Genomic DNA, 20,076 nt, shown 5'->3' on the forward strand with positions numbered 1-20,076 from the left:
TCTGTTAAGTCATTCAGGGATGCTCAGAAAAGTTCCATTTCAGTAATCTTTCAAGGTGAAACCCTTCCCCTAAGTACCACTCTAGTGCCTTTGTTTCTTTTCTCTTCCTAATTTTTCCTTTTAACTCAATATTCACCAGACCAACCAACTTCCCAAAATTGGGATAGGAATGCTACAAGGAAGTACTAAAGTCTAATATAAAATATGGTTATGATTACACAATTGCACATCACCCAAAGGGTCTTGATTCATCCCTTAGGCATATCCAGTTAGTATCTCTAGATTCTTTGCACATGTAACACCAATCTGATGATTATTGCGCCACTAACCACAGTTTCTATGCAAGCCATGAAATGTCAGTAAGAAAAATACTGATTTACTTCTTTCATATTCTTCCTGGCCATGAGCCCATGACTCAAAACAATTTGTCTCTTGGTACCACCCAGGTTATCTTCTTAGAAGGGGTACGAAGTATGGATCTCAAAACGAAGGAGGATGAAGAACTCAAAACGAATATTAAATAGGGATTTAAGTTGAGGAGTTAGCCGTAAACTGTATCAGTTTCGACAAAACAAATCAGAATTGAGAGTAAACAGACTGAGACTTGAACTGGGAAGCCAGAAATCAATTGTTTCAAAGCAGAAATCTGAATATGAGAATGAGAACACAAATCAAATTCTGAATATGGTAGAATACCCAACCTTCCCTAAGAAGATACAATTTCCAGGCCTTCGATAAGCACCTCAGATCTGTTGAGATTGACTCATAGACACCAACAGGACCAGGGGAGGGAAACACACATAATATAACCTTCATGGTCTCTAAAAATCCAGACAATACCAGTTGGACAGTTCGAGCATGGATGTGAGACTCTAAACATATCAGAAAATTGATTGAGTGAATTGCAAAGAACAACAAGTTCATAGCTAGAAAAAATGGACACTATTAGGAAATTAGATCTTGAAGGAGTTACACCTATGTAGTAATGTCATACATTCAACCCTTTTCAATATCATGAAAGAAATAAGGAAATGTATTCAAACCTAATAGAAGACAAGTCATTAAATCCAAATTACAACCTACCCAAAGAGAAAATTTCCTGATATTGAACCGTTCAAACTATTGTATAATCCATGGAATTCAAAACATTTAGAGATTAACAAGGGGTTATAAATGGCGATGTAACTAGAGAAAATAAAATTAAAGAACTAGATTCACGTGAAACCATATTGGAGAAATCGATTGAGAGAGAGAGAGAGAGAACGCACCTGCGAAAATAGGGTCTCCTAGAGATTCTTGGTATGCTTACCCAGGAGACAATACTTCTTTAAACCCTGGAACCAGAATGGAGAAATCAATTGACAGAGAGAGAATGCCCCTGATAAAACCTAGGTCTTACTGTAGCCGAACCTCCACGCCTGGGGGTTATTGAACCTTAGATGAACATTCACCGGTAACGATCGCTGGATGCGACCGAAATCAAACGTGATCGACGATGGAGAAGTTCAAGGAGGCAGCCGTAGGGTTCCAATTCCAAGAAGAGAAGAAGAAGGAGAACGGACAAGAAGAAATCGCCGTCCTCTAGTAGCAGGCGTTACGTTGATTTTTCGGAAACGAAAGTTAAGAGAGAAGAAGGGAGAAGAAGAGGAGTTAACCTCCAGCCGTTCACAAGATCCCTATCGGAGTTCAGAGAGAAGAAGAGAGAAGATGAGGAGTTACCTCCAGCCGTTCAGAATATCGATATCGGAGTTCAGAGAGAAGAAGAGAGAAGAAGAGGAGTTACCTCCAGCCGAGCTGCCACTGCTATCGGAGTTCAGAGATAATGAAGGGAGAAGAAGAGGAGTTCCAGCTGCTCACAAGAGCAATCGAGAACGATGGTTTCGAATTAGGGATTTTGAAACGAAACTAAAGTGACGGAACTCCTTTTTGGAGTTCCGACTTTGGCGTCCTTTTTCGTTTTTTTCTCAATTTTCGTTTCAAAAAAACCGAAACACAACATAATCCCACCAAACGGTTTTTTGCGTTTTTTTATTCCAATAGAACAAAAAAACGCTAGAAACGTTTTTTTAGAACGATACCAAACCGGCCCTAAGATTGAGCATGCCACTAAGGGCTGGGATGAGAGAAGCATAGAATCATTTCTAAGAGAAGAGAGAGATTGAATGGATTGGTATCCAAAGTTTTTGGGATCACACTTGATCAGGCGTATTTACACCTTTTTTTGGGGAACATTTTTACCCTTAGATCATAGTATTGGATTAGTATCAGATCAGTCAAAACTTGGGTTTGGTCTAGATTGATAACAATCTAATCCGAACAATTTCAATCGATCCGATCTGATTCGGATAATTTCCATTGATCCGATTTCAAACTATCGATGAGAGGGCCAGAGAGTTTTTAGTGCAAAACAATAGGGTATCAGACGATTTCGCAAAACTGGAGAAACCTCCCTCTCTGCTTTCGCAGTTGAAACGAACTGAGGAGCTCTCTCTCTCTCTCTCTCTCTCTCTCTAGATTCGCTATGCAGTTCCTTTCCAGCTCATCAGATCCTAAGAAACCTTTCCATTGATGTTTCTTGTTATAGTCTTCTCTAAACAACGAAGTGGAACTAATAGAATCTGAAACAGAAAAGAATCTAGAGTTCAGTTGCAGAGTTCGAATCCTACTTGTTTACAACCTTTGAAAAATTTACCAATTCTCGAACCCTAAGATGGTCGACATCTGCAATGGCTTCCAGTCACCCAAAACCTCATCTTGGCGTCCTCTGGTCCTCCAAATACTGTCGTTGAAACCCTAAGAGTCGCAGAATGATTGATGCTTGCTATCGGTATGCAGATGTCTGCGATGGCTCCGTCTCCATTACCGGTGACTCCGTCGAACAATCCTCCATCCTCCTCTTCAATGAGGTCGCCTTCTGCTTCTCAACAATCCCAGCAGCAGCAGCTTCCATCATCGCTCTCTCTTGGCTTGCTTTCTGTACCTCAATCGAGCTCGGCAGCGGCGGTCGCCTCTCATCGGCCAGTACCGCTGGATCACCATGTAATGGGGCCGGAACCGATTGTTGCAGTACAAGCGCCGGCCGAGCCAACTGTTGCGATGGCGCCGGTCGCAAGGATTCGGCTTTCGGATATTATACCTTACGATGGTGCGCCAGTGGGAGCATATGTTAAGTCAGTGGAGGCACTTTCGGGTTCACTTACAAGGCATAATGCGGCGGTGATTGAGCTTGCTAGTGAGGAGTCGGCATTGATGCGATGTGCGTTGGAGTCGGCAAGGTTGTTTTTCAGGATGAGATCTCAGAGTAGCAGCAGCGGAGGAAGTTGGGGGAAGGCGAACCGAGGGGTCTATACATACAGAGCAGGAAGGTAAGGAGTTTCTGTGATTTGAAGCTTGTTTAGAGATTCATGTTGGATGAATTCTTTGTTTGAATTTGATAAGGGAATGTTACTTTCGAATTGTATTATTTGGTTGTGGTGGAAATTATTTTAGCTCCTTTATAGAAATTAAGATGAAGTCACTGATACTTGGGCTTAAAAATCTTTGGAAAAGTATGGTTTTGCTTCCCTCCAAATCAACAAGATGGCTATAAGTTTGAACTTGCCAAACGTAGCAAGCGTGCCACCAGTTATGGGACTTTCTCAAATGAGATAATTGATGGACTGAAAAAAGTATAGAAACTCACAAGTATCCTTGATCATGTCTTCTGCTAGTCGTATTGTCCACTAAATTATGTGTCATATTAGTTTTTACGTAATTTGAAGGTTGGACAAGTTCATTTTCTTTCTCTTCATTTGCAGGCCTTCATTTCTCAGTTAAACTTGCATACCAAGGGAAATAGGAAAGTTTTACTGAAGGAAAAACAGAAGCTGCTTGAGAAAGAATTACGAGTTCATCTAACTAACAAAGAATCACTTCTAACCATATCATTAGACACTTTGTTCAGATAATTCTGTCTTCAATGGTGTGACCAGGTTTTGGATTTTATTTAAGATGGAGGATTTACCATTCCCCCCCTTACTTGAGACCCAATGAACGGGAACAAGATAGTTGTCAAGAGTCTATTTGTTTCTCAAAGAATGAATGTTCCCTTGAAAATCTTCAACAAATGGACTTTAATGGAAGATGCGGTTGATTGATTCCACATCCCAAGACAGAAGAGACAGAGATGACCTTGGAAATTACATTTTCTATATTCAGGATGCTGTTTTTATCTAGTCCACAAAAGAACTAAGCATTAGTTGGATATCCTTCAGGATGCTGTTTTTATCTTTTCCACAAAAAGAATGGGACATTAGTTGGATATCCTTTCTTTAGACCAAATCGAATGATGGGGAAATCGAATAAGACTGAGGAATCAAATCTTGACGTTAACATCTCTCTGGGAATATGCCTGTATTGTCATTTTTTTTTTCTGGTTCTTCTGTCCCTCTCATGTTGATTCCAATCAGTTTTTTCACCATCCTTAGGTTACCAAGCTCTAAAATTTTCCAGTTCCAATAGCTTTGGTTTCTATTGTTAAACAAAGGGTGGTTTCTGGCTTGACAGCACCTCCTAGATCTTCAGCCAATATGAATTTTTATCGCAGTGGCTTTGGAAAACCTGGCCCAGCTGGAATAGGGGGTGTTTTCTTGACCATATGGGTAAGATTGTCATGATATTCTGAGGACCCATTGGAAGAGCAGACTCTAATACAGAACTCCAAGATTGAGGGGAATTTAGCTTTAGATATTCAATGGTTATCTCAAGATGGTCAAATTCCTTGGATATTGGTGCATCTGATAAGGAAGGCTAGAAATTTATGCAACCAGGGGAGTTATCTCATTTTCTTGGAAGTCGAGTTCAGCCAACTCCTTAGCAGATTCATTAGCCAAGAGTAGGGTGCATAGACCAACGTTGTACATTTGGGAGGTTCCAATGTATGAAGTGACACATCTTTTTGTTTTTCCTCCTTTTGGGTTGGGTTTATACATGTTCCAGTTATAGGGGAAGGGGTGTAGTCATCGTTGTACATGAACAATTGTATACATTGTTCCCTTGGCCTTTGATCCAATAAATCTGTTATTCTATGACAAAAAAATAATTTAGGTTTCTCCATGCTGTTGACAACCATGACCTAACATCGTCTTGTGCCAAATTAAATTGTCAGCCACCGTTGCATGTTTGTTGAGAGCTATCTGATAGATATCCTGTAAAGTTACTTGTATAATCTAATCTTGACACCGAGAGATATTCCACATTCCACTGTCCATAATCAATCTCCCTCCTTGGTCTTATCCCCTTGCAAGGGAGAGTCTATAGTTGATAATTCCTTGCCAAATATTGAAACCATAAGATGATAGATTTCTTTGAGTCTCCCAATCATAATGGGGTCTGTACTTTGCAACAATCACCTCTCTCTAAAGAATCCATGGTTTTAAAAACCTGGTTTGGAATATACTGTTGTGACACCAATCATCCTCATTAGACATATTATGTGTAGCGAAAAGTGGACGAATAATGTAGCATTACTATATCTCTCACGACGCCGAGGCGAACCAAGGCGTTGGTTGTCTAAGTGCTTAGGCGAGAAGGCTCCCGCCTTAAGGCGAACAAGGTGGTCAAGTGTTATATTTTATTTTTCATATTTTCTAATATTATTCAATAAGCTACATATACCTTCTATCATAAAAAATCAACATTATTCTACCCAAAAAAAAAAAACTACATCAAGTCATTAAAAATTAACATTAAGCTTCATCAAACCATAAAAAATCAGCATCAAGTCACATTAAGTCATAAAAAATCAATATTTAGATTAATACTCTTGTTCTATAATAAGATCAATATTTAAATTATTACTCTTGTTTTATAATAAGTTTGACTAATCAAATGTTTTTATTTTTATATGAGGTTTTTGTATTAGGTATAACAGAAAATCAGCTTTCCAACAAGTCTAAGATTAATTAAATCTGAGTTGTAATGACAAAGTTATATTCTAGTCAAACTAATTTTAAAGTGCGCAAATACTGTTAAAATCTCCTAAATGAAAACAATTTTATGGATATCAAAACAAAAGATTATTTTATTGAACTTTTGGTTTTTAGCAATGTTTTAACATGATAAGATTTATAAAATTTTCATAATTGAAAGAAACCCCAACATTTAAAAGTTGAAATCGCCCTTACAACCAAAATCCAATTTTTGTTCTTGGATTGTGGGGTTGACTTTTTTATCCTTTTGGAATTTGATTTTTAAACTAATTTTATTGGATTCAAATAGGGGGTATTTGCTTATTTATGAATAATATCTTAAGTAAATAAAACATTTACTTAAATGATATTTGGTATAAATAAGTGCCAAAATACAAGACGACATGCAGTGCAATAAGGCGACTGTTGCCTAGGCCCCCAGGACGCTTGGATGCCAAGTCGTCGCCTTGGCAACGCCTTGACAACTATGATCACTATCATAATCGTTGACGTCACTAGGCTTATGCTGTGCCTCCAAAAGTACTATCTCATTCCTCTGTGGCTCTTTTAAAGCAGTAGCTATCATACAGTTAGGACACTGAGTGGAAAATGTCTGAACTCCTTGCATATAAAAACACTTCTCAGCCCGCTTATTTGAAGGAGGTTTGTTAGAACCATGTTGAGGTGGAGAATACAGACGGTTTGGTTGTGAGGATGTCATGGAAGAATCATTAACATGTGGCTTGCTGAATGACTTCTCCGGTTGAGAAGGTTGCTTACTTGTACTATCACCCCGGGAGAAAGTGCTTGTAAAAGCCTTCCAAGTGTAGGGCCTCTTCAGACTCTCTTCGACCTGATATGCCACCTGTACTGCGTCCATCGTAGGCAGTCGACTGGATGCTAGTGTAGAACTAGTATGAGGATGCAAGTCATTGCAAAAATGTGCCACCCATACCTCTTCATCCCACTCAAAATCACTCAAAATCAGATTGAGTGGCTAAGTAATAAGATCTGGCCACATACTCCTCAATAGTCATATTGTCCTGTCTTATAGCTGCACGAACTTGAGGTGCATGTATTGCTTCCAGTCGGTCAGCATGAATCTTGGGTTCATGGTTTCTATCATTTCAACCCAACCCCAGTGCCTCAAATTTGAATTTGCTATTGGTGCTTGATTCACCATAGTTGAACCATGCCCTTCAATTTAGCTTGCACAAAAAGAATCTTTCTGGCCTTAGTCAATCCGTACTATCTGAAAAATATCTCCAAACTATGAACCCACTTAAGGTACTGTTCTGGATTTTTATCCATATAAATTAAAGAGCGTCCACCCTTGCCCTCTGTTAGCTCCATAAGGATCTTCATGTCGCCCAACTCCATATGGTGGTGGATGTGATGTAAAATGAGGTAGTGATGGTGGTGTAAAATGGTAGGGTAATGTAAAATGGACCCTGTGGGACAAAGTTCGAAGAATCCCCATACTAAATGAGACTCTTTCTTTTTTCTAGAATTTTTTGAATTGGCAAATAGAAACCTGTAGTGACGCCATTATGGACGGAAGGGAAGCGATTGCAGAGTTGATACCATCAACACTAGTGACGAATTTGTCAACCTGACCTATGAGACAGGTGCTTTGCTCGAGTCTCCTTGTGGAAGTTGAGCTGTTGAATAACTTCACTTTTAGCCACCATATTTTCTGGTAGGGAGGAGGAAATTTAGCTCTGATACCAAATTGGTGTGATCCATGATTCTAAAAACCTGGTTTGAATGTACTGTTGTGATGCCAATCATCCTCGTCAGACACCTTATGTGTAGCCAAAAGTGGATGAAGAACGTAGCAATATTGTGTCTGTCCATCGCTATCATCATTGTTGACCTCATTAGCCACAAGTGACCTAACCCCAAGTAGGATCTCTTATACAAACAAAGCAGAATACTTAACACCCAATCCTAGCAACAATACATAAAGAAATCACCCAACAATAGGTGAATTGTAGGGTATTTCAACCCTTACTCCTCTCAGTTATACCCAACAGTACTTATGAAGATGTCTAACCACAAGAGGAAACAAAACAGTACAAATTAAGGTCTGTCGGCTGGGCTGTATTAGGATAAAATCCAGAAAACTGATCTCAAAGGTAGGGTATTTATAATGGATCAACCTCTCAAAATTATAGCCAATTCTAATGGCTAGCTGCTGAGATATTAAGGTGTCTCAGAAATAGAAACTATAGACCAGGATTAGTAACTCAATGGTATAGACAAACCTATCCACTGGATGTATCTCAGATTACTATCGAATTTAGGACCCTATATTTGGGTATTCAATTTTCAAAGTTTGTGCAAGAGTGGTTGGCTGGATCTGGAGTTACAAGCCTTTGAAGTACCCAGCATAAATCTCCAGCAACAGTGAGCCACAATACTGAAACTCAATTACTGAACTGGAACTCAATTACTGATCTTCCAATGCTTCGACAACCACTCAAGAGCTGATGAATCACAATACTGAAAGTAAAAACAAGGAATCTCGATGGAAAGAAAAGAGAAGGAAGATTTGGGGGGGGGGTGATGCAGAAGTAGGTTACAAGGAAACTACCCCTGACAGATTACAACCCCAAACAAGACTCAAACTAACTGGAAACAATCAGAAATAGAACTAGGAGAACAAGAGGAATGAAACCAGAAATAACCCCACAAAGTACTAGACAAATCAACCACAAAAACCAGAAAAATAATCCAAACAAGAGGAGAGAGAAAATGACCTGCGCAGGGACACAAAGGGAGACCTGCGGCTGGGGCTGTGGAGCTCAGAATGAGCTGCACTTCTGGTTGATGGTAGGTCCCAGTAAGAGTACAAAAACCTCCAAATATCAAAGACTTCTGACTGATGGTTATGGAGTTATGCACTTTCTTGAATTCAGACCTAAGAGAGAGAAGAAGTCCAAGAATTGCAGGATCAGCAGTTGGCAGCTTCAGATGGACTCCCAGAGTGGATCGAGTGGTCCACTTGGAGGGTAGAACAGACCCTTAAAAGGCCTTGCATTTCAGATCTCAGATTTGGGAGGTATTGGAGATCGATTGGACTTCAAAACTGGAATTCCTTTGCTGATCGATTCTGGTTTAATAGGGCTTGACAGACCTGAAAACTCTCTCTTTGGAAATCTCACAGTAACAGTTAATAATAACAGAAAATAGTAATGGAAACTAAGAAGACAAACAGGAAGAATGTGGGTGGGATGGCTATCTTGGCCTGGTCATCTGACCCACAGCTATCTCGGCTGTATCAAGCAATTGGCTGCAAACTTTATTTATTCAAATATGAGAATTAAGAGTACATGAGCTCCTCTATATATAGAGGGCAGAACTAGCTATTAGCAGCCATAACATATTAGGAGTTGGACTCCAAATAGGACTAGACTAGAAACCTAATTGGAGTAGGTAATTGCTAGTCATTAAACTAATAGCCACTAATGGGCAAGTTACAATCGATGGGCCCAATGGGCCTTATTAATTACTTAATAACTTAATGCATAAGTGACTAAATCGATGTGCCCAATGGGCCCTTATTATTAACAACTAAAACCCACTTAAGTGGGGATTGATTGTGGCTTCTTGGGCTGGGCTTTCCTTCTGCCATAGCGTAGTCCAAAGTGTGGACCTACATCAGGGGGGGATATGACCAAGGCCTCTCACCTATGGCCTTGGTCAGTCTCTCACTGCCACAAGGTATCACACCGTTTCTTTCAGACTTGATAAAAACCAGAGTTCAACTTCATTCAAATCGTGGGGAGGGCTCCTCAAAGTAGTACATATAGTTGGCTATTGCCAAAACTATAAAGGGAAATAACAGAAATTAGACCGGTCTGTTACAAAGCAATATTGAGACTTGTACAAAAGGCAAACTGAGATCTTAGCTATTAACCAAAATAGAAGGTGCTTAAAAGTTAAAAGAAATAAAATATAAACTAATAGCAGCCCCCACGATTGGGTTTTGAGTGAACAGTAACACCCAACCCAAAGCATTGGCCCAGCGCATGGTTGGTTGGCCCAAAGGCTCATTGAACCAAGGCTCCCATTAAGTGTGAGGGGCCTGGTTTATAAGGTTCTTGCGGTTATACTTCTGGCTCAAGAACCTGTATACATCAGAATTACAGAAAGAAACCCTGGCCCCCTAGCCCTGGGGGGGGGTAATTTTGACCCCATGTAACAGAAATATTTTGTCAATGTCAACAGGTTTTGCTGAAAATTTCACCAAGGTTGCCAATTTTTTCTAGATCTGGGTCCCCAGGGAACAGAAATATTTCAACAGATTTCAAAAATTCAAACATTTCCTGGGATTAAAAAAACAAAATCTGAAATATGATGAAAACCTTGAACTATTCCAGTTCTTTTGTAAAACTAAACTCATAGGAAACAATCCTCTCTATATCATATTGATTCACCGATTGAAGGAAAATATTGGCTAAAATTTATGAAGCTGAAACAAAATTGACCTAAGCTCAAAATTACTCTTTTTTCTGTATTTCAGTTTTTTGGAACTTACTAGAGAAAATCAAACTAAACCTTAGAATATCTGATGTTCTACTAGTTTGGATTCATCTCATTTTGACCGGAATCTCACTTGCTTTAGGTCAGTTCCAAATTACGCAATGCTATGCACTTTCTTAGAGTTTTTTGAGGTTTGAAGGGTTAAAACTATGCTGAGGTGAAGACAGTGTGTTGTGTGAACTGTTTTGGAGAAGCTTTCTTGTACTGCATGTCAAATTCAGTATTTTTGCACTGGTCTTTGATGTTAGGTTCATGCTTGTGATGTCCGCTAGGCTGTTTAATGTTTAATGATAATCACTTGTAAGCTCCGACCTGTTCATCAATCAGTCCATCGTTCTTACTTTTGAAAGGGGATGTTTATTGGATTCTTTGCCATCATCTTCTTTATCAGCGTGTATTCCAGTGGCAAATCTTATGCTCATATGCCCAAAAAATCATCTAAAAAATACTGAAGAAATCTATGGTGGGTTGGGTTGGGGTTGGTTGCTAGAGGATTAAATCTGAATTTAAACGGATTTATGATTTTTTGCAATTCATCATGTTGAAGGCATCCTGACCCTGTAATCAAAGCGGTCTAGCCTCAGACTTGAAATCAAGCTGGTCCTGCTCTGCCCAATCCTGGAGATCTTGTTGATTGGGTGAATCAGATTCTGGTTGATCTTGACCCAAGTTACATGATCAGTAGGTGTCTTATGCAAACAGGAGGAATATTTTTTCATCCTTACATTCACTATGCTCCATCTGGCTGCAAATAAAGGAAAAGGAAGGGAAGTGAAATTGATTTAAAGAAGGAAATGGAAACTTTTGTTATCATGATTGAATGTGTAAGTTGTGTAACTAACTTGAGATTTTACCAAATATGGAAATTAAACTTTTCAAATTTAATCTTTATTTTCCTTTTCAAATCTAAGGAATTTGATTGAAATAAAGTAAAACTTAATTACCATATTTAGAAATTTGTCATGTACATAGTCATTAAAAGTAATACTTAATGTCTTTACCCAAATAAAAAAGTGATTACTAAAGTCCATTTCTTTTTTCCTTTATTTCAATTTCCCTTACTTCATTCCAACCAGACGGAGCCTATGATGCCATGTGGGAGGTGTGTAGTTTCTTTTTGAGACCACATGCATCCCTTTGAGGATCCGTTTTGACCCTTCTTTGTCATGGTCTGATCTCCCTTTTGGCTCTTGTGATATTGTGAATGATTATTTGTTTCTGATTTATGCTGGACTTTGTGGAAAGAGTTGAATATAACTATGCCTATTCTGTTCCTTAAGTATGTGCATCAATTTGATGCATTTTAGATGACTCTATTTGTACCTCCTAGCCTCTTTTGAGTTTTCAGATATCAACTGCATGAATTTCGAGTTCATTGGCACTACTTGTAGTTATGTCAATGGGTATATGGCATTGTATTCCCCTAACTACATATGTGGATGTCTATAGATTTGGCTATCTTTTGGGGTTTGCTTTTCCACCCCACCCCACAAAAAAAAAAAAAAAAAAAAAAAATAAAAACCCTATAAAGCAATGAATTCAACTCTGTTTTTCACTGTTGGTGGTTAAGGGAGGAAAAAGAAATTTACATCTCGTCATTCTGTGGCAGGGCTTTTGAAGATGGCGACTCGTCACCCCCCTGCATGGGTGATGTTTTTAGATGTATGGGAAAAGCTGCTCGTGCTGCTCTTTGTGCAATAGCGAGGCATCTCCGTTTGCGAACCGAGTAAGATGATATTGGTGGGATGTTTATGTTTGAAACTTAATTATCCTGCACATGATGCATGCCAGTGCCGGGTTCTAATGCCACTTATTATTATTTTTCAGTGTTTTCAACCATTTGCTTGATGATACCCCATTGCCTGCCAATGAGGCATCCTCATCGCTGCTGGTAGCTGCCTATTCTCATCCATCTTCACAGAATGGTAAGGGGGCTATTGTGGGAGGGAAGCCGGGTATGAACAGTGAATTGGAGAAAGGATTGTTGACATTGATTGCTTCAGACAGCCCTGGCATTCAGGTAGCTTGGCTTCTTAGAATGGATGATATATTTTTGAATAAGCATATGGATAGTTTTCTTGGTAGAGGTTATTGGCTATTAGCATGGATATTTGATTATTGTCATCCATTGCTAGTTCTTCGGCTTCTCTTCTCTTCTGATTGGAATTGCTTCTGTTCTGCAGCCAATTATGATTTTGTCAATTTGTGATAGTTTTGGTTTATTATGATCCTCAAGTCATTTTTGTCAGTTTTTCTTGCATAGGTTTGTGACCCCAATAGTCGTTGGTACCTAGCAGATGGTGGGTCAGGTCCTGGGGATCTTTTGCTACTTACAGGCAAGGCACTTAGCCATGCCACTGCTGGCCTTCGTCCTGCTGCTTCATACAGGGCTGCCCCTGACTACTCTACAGGCACCAGTGGAAGGTTTGATTCATTTTCTGCTCGATTTATTTCCTGTGATGCATGAGGTTTGATGTCAGTGGCTTCATTTTTGTCTGCAGGACATCTCTGGCTTTTAGGCTTATGCCACAGGGCAATGCAATATTAGATTGTTCTCCTATTGCAGCAGCTGGCCATGTAATTCCCCAGAGCTATGTCCCAATCTCTGTAAGCCAGTTCATGGATGACCTTTCCGCTGAGGAAGATGTAGTGTGCAACCGTTCTGATAATGCTTATGTAAGTTTGTATCTTCAAGTATGAATTAAGCATCCCATTAGTTCTATGCATTTCTTTTCAGTGTGTGTGTGTGCATGGTGCGCTTTCCTGGCCAGTGTTTTTACTGCAGCCAGTCATGTGCCTTAGTTGCATGGTATTTCAATGCACATGAGGTTCAGTGTTAGCATCCAGGGGCTCTACTTCAATCATGGTAGCATTTAGTTCAGGCCTGGGCCTAATCTGGATGTGTATATATATATATATATATATAGCTTTGTAAAGACAGACAAATTGAAATTTCAAATTATGTATATATATGCACATGTAACCCTGTTGATTCAATAGAAATGAATGAATATAAGTTTTTTCATGGTTGCTGGTTGCTCTCATTGGAGACCCCTAGGCTGGTTCGATTGATCTGTCTTCCCTTTTGCTTCGTTTCAGTTTCCAGTCTTTAATCATAGGTGTGATTCTTCCTTCTTTCTGCTGAACTTTATATCTGAACCCCTCTACTTATTCTTATGCAAATAAGATCATTGAATCTTGGTTTCCTATTTCAGATTACCATCAGTTGGCATCTTACTCTTTTTTGTTTTATTTTTTTTCCTGCAACAGAACTATCACACCATTTAAAGTCTCTTTAAAATATTATTTTTTGGTGTTTGAACAATCACCAAAGCTGGGGATTCCAATCTAGAGTTACCGCTCTGTTTGACTTGCCTCTAAGAAGTTACAGCCCTTCTATGAAGTCCCTGTTTAGCGCCATCTTCTTCTCAATTTCTAAAAATCAGTAATCTATTTACTCTTAATTACAAAGTGCAGGTAGTGTTTGGCAAATACCTCAATAACTGGTTTTTTTCGAAATTACATTGAATTCTCTAGATCCTATTCTAGACTGTGAACCCCATCAGAGAGAGAATTTCAGTCGCACAAGATCTTGAATAAATTTTTTTTCACTAAATCATGTAATGGGGGATGGGGATGTTGGTTATATATTTGTAAAAAATTCCCGATGGAAATCCAGCTACCTATCTAATATGGACTTTAGGCAGTTAGGTAGACTAACTTCAATAAGGACATTAGACAATTCCTTAACTCCACATGAACTACCAAATACCTTGTTGCAGTATCAGACCCTCTAACAACTAGATTGACCCTTGACATTCAAATAACCAGAATTACAACTCTCCCTTCCCCTCTGTTCAATTTTAACAAAATGAAAAATATACTCCTCATTATATAAAATCAGATCTATCCTAATATCTGTATGCCTTAGTATGGAAATCTACTTTTAATGTCATTGCTACATTTTCATGCTCTTGCTGTCTGTCTCCTCTGCTATTTAAGGTAAATTTTTTATGGTTTCTCTGTGCGGGGAAAGGAAATCAATTTGAACAGGGAACCATCATTAAGAAGTGTTCTCTCTGATCCCATATCGTGAGTTATTGTTTCCCTGCTATTGAACTTGTTTCTTGTATGTCTGAATTGAGCTATCACAACCTTTAAGCACTGGAGGAAGTCTGTTTAGTTTCTTTGTGAGAAGAAAATAATAAAATTTTCTATTTCTAATCTGTCTCAAAAGGATGGTGCTGACTCCTGAAACATTCATACAGTATTTTTTCTTTCATTAATTGGTTAAAAATAAATTAGGATTGCATACCAGGTTATCGGTTACCCAGTGCAGTTCAGAGTTATATGATGATTAGGCAATTTTGGCCTGTGATTTTCAGGTGACCCACCGAACTCATGCATTCTCTAGAGAACTGCTTGTAATTCGTCATTTCTTTTGTAGATTCAAGATGCTACATGCCTACATATACTTTAGTCATTCTCAAATTTGTAAATTGTGTACATGGTTCTAAGTCCGAAATCTGGATCTAAATTTCCAAAACCTGGTCGAAACCAGGTATTTTTTGGGGGCTATTTCTAGAAAATTTGGGTGGAAATTCGCTGAAATTAGGGGAAAATTTTCTGTAGCAAAGAGCAGTTCACTTTCTGCAATTTAAAATGAAAAAAGAAGGAAAGAGAAGAGAGGGAAGCAACGATGAAAAGCAGAGGAAGACAGAAAGAGAAAGAGCCAGATACTTGGTTGCTGCAACTCCTCTCTGCAACTCCTCTCGCCAAATGGAGCTGCTGCAAGCCTTCAATTAGATTTTCATCTACCACCCCTGATGAGATTGACAATGGGGAAAAGGGTTTAACCTTTATAACTTAAAAGGGTGTTTTGTACCTCCAAAAAAAATTAAAAGGGTGTTTTGCATGTTTGGACACTTTTTCCCATTAAATAAATATCTTCTCATTTCTCTTTATGTCCATCACCCAAGGTCTATATATATAGCAGTAGACCTCTGCCAGAAGCCATCAGTTTGGAATCTTTATTTTATGATGTTAATCGAAACAGGCCATGTGTTTAGCTTCATGAAAATAAAAATTAAAAACTACTTGTATAATTATTTTCATAGTATAAAGTATCTATTCCCCCTTCCTCCTGTTCCCCCCCAAAAAATTGAAAATGCATTGATTGTTGCCAAAACTCACATCCTAGAGAGCCTTCACCAAATCATCTGCTATAAATGTTCATGCCTCTTGAAAATTTTATAAGTCTTCTAGTGTTGGCCAGAACAATGCCCTCCATTTGATAAACTTGCTTTAGTCATCCTAACAGTCACTTTTATAAACTTGAGGTAATGAGATCTTTAGCCAATATTTTCCCGAAGTATAAAGGAAGCGCCTTCTACTTAGTAGGTGTTGCAATTGCGGGTGCTGACAAGTTGGTCTCATCTGGAGCATGATTCAATCTTCCCTGCTGATTGTCTGGCGAGTAATGGCCATACAATTACAGAATCGGTTTTTTCCTTTTTACTAAAGTGTCTGTCTCCCCCCCTTCTCTTGGATCTGCTTCATTTTGTTATAAAAGATGCTGAAGGGTTTAGTTACATGAGGATGTAAATGGCCTCTGTATTCTTCTTATAGTTAAATACTTACCAAAAATAAATAAATAAATGAAAGGGTGATGCAGAATCAAGGCTGACCTAGGGTGACCCTTCTGGCAATCTTGACTGAGACGGACCGGATCCTGTTGGATTTTTGGGATCAGTAGGATATTTTAGGATTTATTTTGTTTAGGAAAGGTTAAGTTATTTTATTTGGGAAGATATGTAATTTTTTTATTTTGGGTAGTTGTTAGACTAGTAGGGAGTTACAAATTTGAGTTTTATTTTGTTTCTAATTTTATTAGTCTAGGTTTTAGGAGATATTAGGAGATTTTATTTCTATTTCAGTTTTAAACTTTAATTTATAAAAAGGCATGTGACCCAACTTGTTAAGCATGATTTGAAGAATGAATTGAATTGAGTCGTTTTGGTGCTGGGTAGGTGCAAACAATGGTCGTTCTCTTCCCCCCCCCCCCTGCGATCTCTTTCTCTTTCTTCTTCTTTTTTATACTTCTTTTCTGCTTTTCTCTTGGTTTCCCTGTTAGTCCACTGTAGCAGCCCATCAAGTTTGTTGCAATCTCCTTCATGCCCAAACCTGTTGGTTTGAGATTTGGGGTAGAAGTAACAAACCTATGGCAATTCAGATGTCAAAATCTGAGATCGAAATCCCTCCTGATTTGTGAGTTTCCGTAGCCAATTGCAGAATTGATCTTTACCCCACTGCCAGCCCTAACTTGCAGAAATTCTTGTGGCTGTTATCCTTGATTTTCGGGCCGTTTGGGGTGTTGTTTTGGGGGGTTTGGTAGGGCCTGGGAAGTGCAACCCTTTGCCAGGAATTTCAAGTTCAACAGATGAGATTTGGAGGAGTTATCTCCTTTGATGTTTGCTAGTCTTCCGCTACTGTTCTGGTTTGTGTCATGAGGTTGAAACAACCTCCTAAAGAGGGTTTATTTTCTTTTATCTTAATTTCCATCCCTTCTCTTCTTCAATTAGTCTCAATTGTCTTATTTTGTTTCATAGTTCCAAGTCTACCCCTCCCCATCATGTATGTTGCCTTTCCCTTTGATATTTCCTCTTATACTCAAACTATCATCTATTTACGTGATCACCATTCCATTTGGTAACTCCAATATATTTACAAATATGCCATTATTCTTTACAAATGAACCATCTAATAACCAAGTGGGTTCATGAGCGATTCGATTCCTGTTTTGGAACCAGGATCCACATCAAACGGTTTCACTATATGCATATGGAACATAATTTGACAGTAAATGGTCCAAGTGCTAGGTGTTTTTTTCCGACTCCATTTCAATCTTTAATCAAGAAGCCATTACACCGTACTGTTGTTGCTTCCTTTGGGTTTCTTAATTCCTCTCATGCTTTTTTTTTTGGGGCTTTGTTTGTTTCCAGGTAAAAGCCATGTAAAAGGAAAATTCTCAATTAAAATCCTAATTTTCTTTTTATTGATTTTACATGCAAATGTTCCTTCTATGTTACTTCTACCTGGAAGCAAACCATGTGGAAGATAAACTGAAACTAGAAGATGATATGAATTGCATGAAGTTAGTAACTGCTGTTGTCTTGAATTAATTGATCTCCAGTGGTGCATTTCTTGAAGATGCTGTTGTTATTTCTTGTGGACATTCATTTGGTGGGATTATGCTGAGAAAGGTCCTTGAAACGGTAAGGAGTACTCCTCTCTTTTATTGGCATTGTAGGGATGTAAAGCAATGTGATTGTTACTTTATATTGCTGGCTAGAAATGTTGAATGATGGCCTTCAGGCCTCCTGTTGAATTGTTATTCCTACCATGCATAATTGCTATATTCTTTTCACTTAGAAAATAATTATTAGTATTATCGTGATAATATTGAACTTTTAAGCAAGTTAATAATTACATATTTGGCTCTCGTTTCCTGCATGGCCCGCATTGGAAGGCCTTTCTGTATGGCCTTATTGTATGCCATGTGGCAGATCATATCGGGCCCAAATTTTGTGGGAAGCTTGTTCCGAGGCCCCTCTGCTCACATGTCGAGTTTCAGCCCAAACAGAGTTTGCCACATGGCAAAAATAATGTTTCAGAATCCACTAAGGAATCTTGAAAAATGGTTGAAAAAGTGGATGTCTGGAGGGAGTATGATTGAATTTGGTTGTGAAATTTGTCACATGGGCAATTCAAACCATATCCTTTCTATCCAACAGTCATAGTTGCCACATCACCATTTCATGTGGCACAATTAGGTGGATTACATAATAAGGCCTTCCTAGGTGGGCCATGTTAAGATCCTTTTTCCTTAAACCTTGTATCTCAATAAAAAAATCATTTAATCAATGATAGTCACTGTTGTATTAGATGTAATGGTAATAGTGGCCATGGTTCCTTTTCTTTTGACCTTGTTTCCAGTTAAATGGTTGTAATACTCTCTAAGCATAACTTTTTGAGGTTTCTTTTATGTTGAACCGTCATAATCTTTTGCAAATAATAAATGGGGATAGAGAGTTTGCCAACTGGTATGTTTTTTTTGGTTTTATTTGAACGGAACATAGTTATATTCCGATAAAAATTCTTCAAATTATTGGTCTCTCCTGGCTTAATATTTTCTATTTTTTTGTCAGTTGTACGCTGTTGGACCGTACTTTTCATTGGATTCTACCTTGACATCATTATAGACAAAATATTCTTGTCACATTTTATCTTCTAATTTGTAGTCTGGAAAAATCATTCCATGTATCATATTCTTTGAACAGTCATATAGGATTCTCAATGAGGTCACATCATTGATTTATGGGATTAAGCAATTTACTTGGTTGTTGACCTAGAAATTAACTTTTGGAATGCATAAAGTGAATGTTATGAACTTGGAACATTTCTAGGTGTAGAAAACCAAGGATTTGTAACCAGTAACTTGAGAGAAGAGAGATGAGGTAGAAGTCGAGAGATGACAAGGGAGAGGAGCAGCCGATGTGTATCTGGCAGTCTCCCTCCATCTTGTATTTATAATAAGTAGATCCGAGTACCATAATAGGTGGACTGGGAAAGACCATTCTAGCCTAACTCTAATTTAGGAGACTAGAGATCTAGTCTAACTAGGGAAGTAAACAACCTAATCTAACTTGGAAAGTAACTAAGATAACGATGTCACGATGGGGACTCCACATATTCCAACACTCCCCCTCAAGCAGGAGTATACATGTATCAAAAGAAAGACTCCAACTTGGACCGACAAGAATAGAAAGTCAAATGTATCACTAGTCTTGAATAGAAGTTGTTGACTCTAGTGAACAATGGGAACTTCAATCAACCACCATAAAACCAACAGTGACATCAACTTACGCACACCAACATCAGTAGCATCAGTAGATAAAAAAATGTCGTGTCAGTAACAAACAAAGTGGATAGTAGATAATCATCAACATGTGCAGTAGTTGATCTTCAAGAGGAGGAGACTTGATCTTCAATGTTTGAGGAAGACTCAATCTCCAAAAGGAAGAACAAAATAAATGATGGATATCAAACCAAAATCCAAAATACCATAGCAGCAGACAAGTAACAATGACAGATGCTCTCCTATAATTGCGGAACTTGATTTCCAATAGGGGAAGACACGATCTTCAATATAAGGGAAGAACTCGATCTTCAAAGAAAGGAATCAATTCAATCGCGCAAGGTGGACAATCAATCTTCAAAAACACCAATCATGCTTTAACAGAGATAAAGATGGAGGGCAGCAACTTAGATGCTTAAGAGATCACCTTATCTTAAGATATCACTTCATTAGTGTTGCCCTTCAAAAGCTAAAATCATTACTGAAGACACGAGCTGATAAATAATCTTCACTGACAAAAATCTCCAATTGATGAATTGTGCTAAGCGGATAAAAATCTCTAATCTCCCCCTCACGTGTAACATTACATGAGAACAAATAATTCCAATACTAAGCATCCCAAAGAATGTCTTAACCAAGAGTATTAAATATTTTCCAACTCCC

At 38.5% G+C, this 20,076-nt stretch overlaps 1 protein-coding gene across 1 annotated transcript in view; it reads left to right on the forward strand.

Annotated features, from left to right (window-relative positions):
- The first annotated feature begins 2,393 nt into the window (after positions 1-2,393).
- The window catches only part of LOC122077861, a 21,804-nt gene continuing 4,121 nt past the window's right edge, over positions 2,394-20,076 (forward strand). Inside the window, exons 1-7 of the mRNA XM_042643762.1 lie at positions 2,394-3,365; positions 12,106-12,222; positions 12,324-12,516; positions 12,760-12,920; positions 12,998-13,172; positions 14,533-14,588; positions 17,689-17,770. Of these exons, the coding sequence (XP_042499696.1) occupies positions 2,815-3,365; positions 12,106-12,222; positions 12,324-12,516; positions 12,760-12,920; positions 12,998-13,172; positions 14,533-14,588; positions 17,689-17,770 (1,335 nt within the window). The 5' untranslated portion in view covers positions 2,394-2,814. The remainder of the gene's footprint in view (positions 3,366-12,105; positions 12,223-12,323; positions 12,517-12,759; positions 12,921-12,997; positions 13,173-14,532; positions 14,589-17,688; positions 17,771-20,076) is intronic.

Source organism: Macadamia integrifolia, chromosome 5, assembly GCF_013358625.1.
Source record: "Macadamia integrifolia cultivar HAES 741 chromosome 5, SCU_Mint_v3, whole genome shotgun sequence".
NCBI classification, from domain to species: Eukaryota; Viridiplantae; Streptophyta; class Magnoliopsida; order Proteales; family Proteaceae; genus Macadamia; species Macadamia integrifolia.